We start from the raw sequence: 4,666 nt of genomic DNA on the forward strand, positions 1-4,666 counted from the left end.
TGTCAATTCCGAGACTTTGCAAATTTCTCAGATGACAGTAGTACAAGATTTGTGTTGAAAGATGTAATAAAGTCCAGTAGTATGTCTTCTCTTTATCTCTTTGCTGTCACTACCTAGATTTCAGACACATTCCATAGATAGTCAGGAAGGACCCACTCTGAGGACATTCCTAGAGGCTCATTTGATAAAAAGAATAATCACAGCCATCTCTGATTCTTAAAGAATCATCACAGCCATCTCTGATTCCTAAAGCAGAGATCACAGTCATGGTGTTCTCATCCTACTGCATGACTGGTACGTGACCTGCTCAGTGTCTACAAACCGTTATAAACCAAGGTCTGTTCCTCACTGAGATGCTAAGGCATTAGCCACGGGGAAGCTCAGATGCCTATGTGTTTGCTTGTAGACTCTATGGTTTGTAGAATATTCAGTGAACATTGCCGACCAAATCTATTGTTTTGTGAGTTGGACAGATAGCAGGAACCTCAGTTATAATGCTGTATTGTATAATTCATCAGTCTTTCATTAAAAATCTTGAGGAAGTTAAGTGAAACAGGCTAAAATGTCCTCAATGAACTTTGAAGCCTTCTAGAAAAATTAGTAGTTGGCTAATAGAACTGGGATCTTCATCAATGAAGGGGATTTTTATTTTATTTTTCCCTTTCTAAGATATTTTGTGACTACTTTTGTAATTACTTTTAGGATGATTCTGAACTACATGGTGTAGAATTTTTATTGAGAACATAGTGTAGGTTAATTTCTTGTAGAAAACTGGTGTGTTGTGTCAATTTATTGACAAATTCTCTCAATGCCATAGGTGTCAAAAGCCATAATGAGTTTTAGCAATGACAAATTTTGGATCTTAGAGGGGAAGTAACTTTGAAGTAGAAGCTCTGAACCCCATGACAATACTCTGCCAAATTGAAACCAAGATGGCATTTACAATTCATGCTTAGCTTGCAGCAGCAGTAGCCATGACAGTGCTGGAGAAGAGAAGATTTTGGAGAGTCAGAGGACTGAAGGGGAAATTACAGGTCACTGCAGACTTGTGACTTCAGTTGAGCATTATGGCAATAGGGTCACTAAACAAAGGAGATGAGCTAGACCCTTCCCTGTGGGCAAATACTCAAGAACTGTGTTTGTCCGTAGCTGACTAGTAGTTTATTTTGGCTTCTGTTCTGTGGAAAGGGTTAGGTACTCCAGCAAATATTTTAATAAAGGTTTCTATTTTTTTCACATGTGTTGTTAAATGCTAAACCTAAGACCTCAGTTATGGTACTGGATACATGCACCTGCCCCTAAAATATTGTATCCTATGAACCACGAAGTGGGCCCTCAATAGATAATCGATCATGGGTACTTGATCTTGGACTTTGTATCTGTAAAACTCGTAGAAGTAGATTTTTATTGATTTAATTTTGTTTGATTGTTTGGTTTTGTCTTTTTGAGACAGGGCTTCTCCTTGTATCCCTGGATAACCCAGAACTTGCTCTATAGACCAGGCTAGCTTCAAACACCTAGAGAGCCATCTATCTCTGTCTCTTGAGTGCTAGGATGAAAGGTGTGGTAAGTGAATGCCATAATAGACTTCACCAGTGTCTTGCCTGCTTTTCTTTTTCTTTCCCAGGTCCCCATCTCTCTTCATTGTGCTTCCTCACTCTCTTCTGGGATATGACAACTTTTTAGATTTCCTATGTAGTTTATTATTTGATAATTTTGAGTGATGTGTAAGTAGTACCCCAGGACCCTATAATCTGGATCATTAGCCTGAAGTACTATTTACTGACTTTTTCACCAAATTTAGGTTCAGAACAATTTACTAGGTTGGTAGCCCATTTTGTTGATTCTCCCTTGTTCTGTTAACTTATTTATATTCCTCAAATTACTATATAAGGTCCGGGATTTACACTGGTCATGTGGGCATAGATTAATAAGGAAGTTTTCAAAATATTAAAAATCTCATTAATATTGTCTGTGTCACCATTCCCATCCCTGATTATTTGTGTGTGGGGATGTCAGGTATAAATAGACCCACCTTCACTTAGGTGTAGTTTTAGGTATATCACCACTAATGTTGTTATTATTATTATTATTATTGATATTTCAGCTTTACAGATTTTTCAGCTTTAAAAATAATCTTTGATGGTTTAGGCTATTCTCCACAGTAGCCTTTCAAAGGCCCTTTTCACCAGTTCCAGTTTGAAAGGGAAAAAAGTTAATAAAAATATATAAACTTGACATCCTAGAATATAAATCTAGATTTGTAGATTTTCTCACTTATTCACAAAGAAATTTAACTCAGTGAAAGTCAAGCAAAATTAATTTATTTTTAACATTCTTTACAGAAATGTAAAAATTTCCCCTTCTTTAAAAATTATTCTTGAGAAATATATAACTGAATCCTGTAATGCAGCATACTAGTGACATGCTTCACATTTGAATGCTTACTTTTGAAGAAAAAAGAATGAAGACATCATTCAGAACAATGGGAACTTAACACACCAAAGAAGCAGAGAATACTATGTGTTACGAATATAAGATGTTAGTAAAATCTGGCTAATTGAAAAAAAAAAAACTAGAAGCCAAGTAGCTCATCAGCCAGAGTAACTTAGTGGTTGCGAGGAAGAGATAAATGCAAGACAAGCAAGATTGGTGGTGATTTTCACATATGAACAAAGAAGGGGAAGGAAATGAGGATGAATGGAGAATGTTTGGTGTCTGATGTTGGGTAGGGTAGGAAGGAGTCAGCATCCAAGACAGAGGAAAAAAAAGGATGCTTAGAGGTTGTAAGAGTTGCTCCCTCTGGGGAGGGGGCTATCACTTGAAATGTAAATGAATAAAATGATTAATGAAAACAAAACAAAACAACAACAACAGCAAAGAGTTGCTCCAACTTCAGCAGAGCATGTACGCAGGGGGATCCAGCAGGCGTACAAGGGAAACTGAAGCAGGGGAAGGAACGGGCAATCAATTAGCATATGAGTTCACATTCCTCTATATTTATTACAGAAATTTTGACTTTTGCAACAAAACGTTGAAATTTTCAGATGAAAATAAGTCTCTCTCGAAGCCTTACATGATTTAGAACATTCCAGTACAGTGTGGTTGTAGAAAAACCCACCTAGAAAAGAACATTGATATTTAGTGAAAGAAGTAATACACTATTTGAAATTCAATGTATGAGAATCTTTGGTAGCCACACAAGCCTGCTCTTCCACAAGAAATATCACTTCCTTGCAAGACTTCCTGGTGGATTTCCCTGTTAGCATTACCTCTTGCATTTATACGATAGATATGCCTGGTTCTGCATGCACCGCCTTCCTCCATGGTGCATTTACCCCCACCTTCTATACATTTGCCATTCACAAACACGTTGCAGGTCATGCATATTATTTCTTGGGCTAGAGAAAAAAAACAGATATGATGAGTAAACCCAGGGCTGATTGATCTAGGACCAACATGAATAAGAACAGTTAAGAAATAAAGCATCACAATAAATAATTCTGGTAACCTAGATCTAAAAATATCCTCAGATTGCTTTCATTGGACTTTAATACTATGCAAGTCATTGACCCACGGATCTGAATTCCAATAATCATAAACATCCTTTTTGCACTTTTAATAGTTAAAGTTGTGGTATGTTAAATACTTCACATCAAAGTTGCTTTTAGAAAAGGGAATCAACCGAGTTGGAGAGTAGGCTTAGCGCTTATGAGCAGGTACTGTTTCTGCAGAGGACTCAGCTTGAGTCTCAGCACGCAGGTCAGGGGGCTCTCAACTGCCTGTGACTCCAGATTCAGAGGATCCAATGTCTCTGGATTCTGGGAACACCTGCACTCATGTGCATAAATGCACATGGACATGCACACACACAATTTAAAAATAAATAAAAATACTAAAAATTAAGAAACTAAAGAAAAATATGCTTTTTGTCTGCTGATATGATCAAGATTGGGCGGGGAAGATATAAGGCAATGTGACTAGGCAAGTCAAATCTACATCTCACATTTGAACAACATTGAACTTTAAAATTCTTACTCCTTAAAACCTATTTAAACTCCCATGGTACCAGTTCAGTTTGGTACTATTTGTTTGCTAAGGGCAAAAATCCTGACCTTGACCTCCCTCTTCTCCCAGCACACTACTAACCCAGATATTCATGCCACAATCCCAAATTTACTCTCAGTTATCTTGAGCCCCTGACCTCACCCCTGTTTCAGCCTCTGAAAATTCATTCTTACCTTGAATCAACACAAGAACAAAAGCCCCCAGCAGCAAGAGGAACAGGATTTTGCTCATCTCACTCTGGACTGGCAGAGGACACAGCAGAGCCGCTGACATCAAGTACCCAAGATAGGTCAGGGTAGATGAGAGTAGGCTGCAGACTTCTATGAGCTGCACCCAGGATGTGGGCATGAGCTTCCTGACACACCTATCCATGGGTGTTTTGCAAGTATCCAGGCTCAGGAAAATGTCTCACAGAAGCAGCTTCCTCAGAACTTCAAAGAGCACAGAATGTGCATGGATCTTTCTCATGCTCCTTCACAGGCAATGCTCTGCTGTTCCCATCTCCTTTCTAATATTCCTGAGGTTGGCCTCAGCAGGACCATAGTCATTCTTTCTCTGGTTGGTAATGATCCGAGTACTCATAAGAACAGAGTCTTGT

The 4,666-nt window shown here is 38.3% G+C and overlaps 1 protein-coding gene across 1 annotated transcript; it reads right to left on the reverse strand.

The window, feature by feature from the left end:
• Nucleotides 1-2,536: 2,536 nt before the first annotated feature.
• Nucleotides 2,537-4,347, reverse strand: LOC114636445 (secreted seminal-vesicle Ly-6 protein 1-like). Its single transcript, XM_028784528.1, has 3 exons — nucleotides 4,242-4,347; nucleotides 3,273-3,401; nucleotides 2,537-3,121 (listed from the first exon to the last, which is right to left on the reverse strand). Exons 1-3 carry the CDS (start codon nucleotides 4,339-4,341, stop codon nucleotides 2,985-2,987), a joined length of 366 nt encoding a protein of 121 aa, XP_028640361.1. The 5' UTR covers nucleotides 4,342-4,347; the 3' UTR covers nucleotides 2,537-2,984.
• Between the last annotated feature and the right edge of the window lie 319 nt (nucleotides 4,348-4,666).

This window comes from Grammomys surdaster, unplaced genomic scaffold (assembly GCF_004785775.1).
Source record: "Grammomys surdaster isolate TR1022 unplaced genomic scaffold, NIH_TR_1.0 124092, whole genome shotgun sequence".
Lineage (NCBI taxonomy): Eukaryota > Metazoa > Chordata > Mammalia > Rodentia > Muridae > Grammomys > Grammomys surdaster.

Bases quoted from the DNA above. Each gene is read 5' to 3' on its own strand.
- LOC114636445 (XM_028784528.1), bottom strand. From the start codon at position 4,341: ATGTCAGCGGCTCTGCTGTGTCCTCTGCCAGTCCAGAGTGAGATGAGC. The intron at 3,402-4,241 runs GTAAGAATGAAT...TTTTTTCTCTAG, and splicing joins TGTTCTTGTGTTGATTCAAG to CCCAAGAAATAATATGCATG. The intron at 3,122-3,272 runs GTAATGCTAACA...GTTCTTTTCTAG, and splicing joins CTATCGTATAAATGCAAGAG to GTGGGTTTTTCTACAACCAC.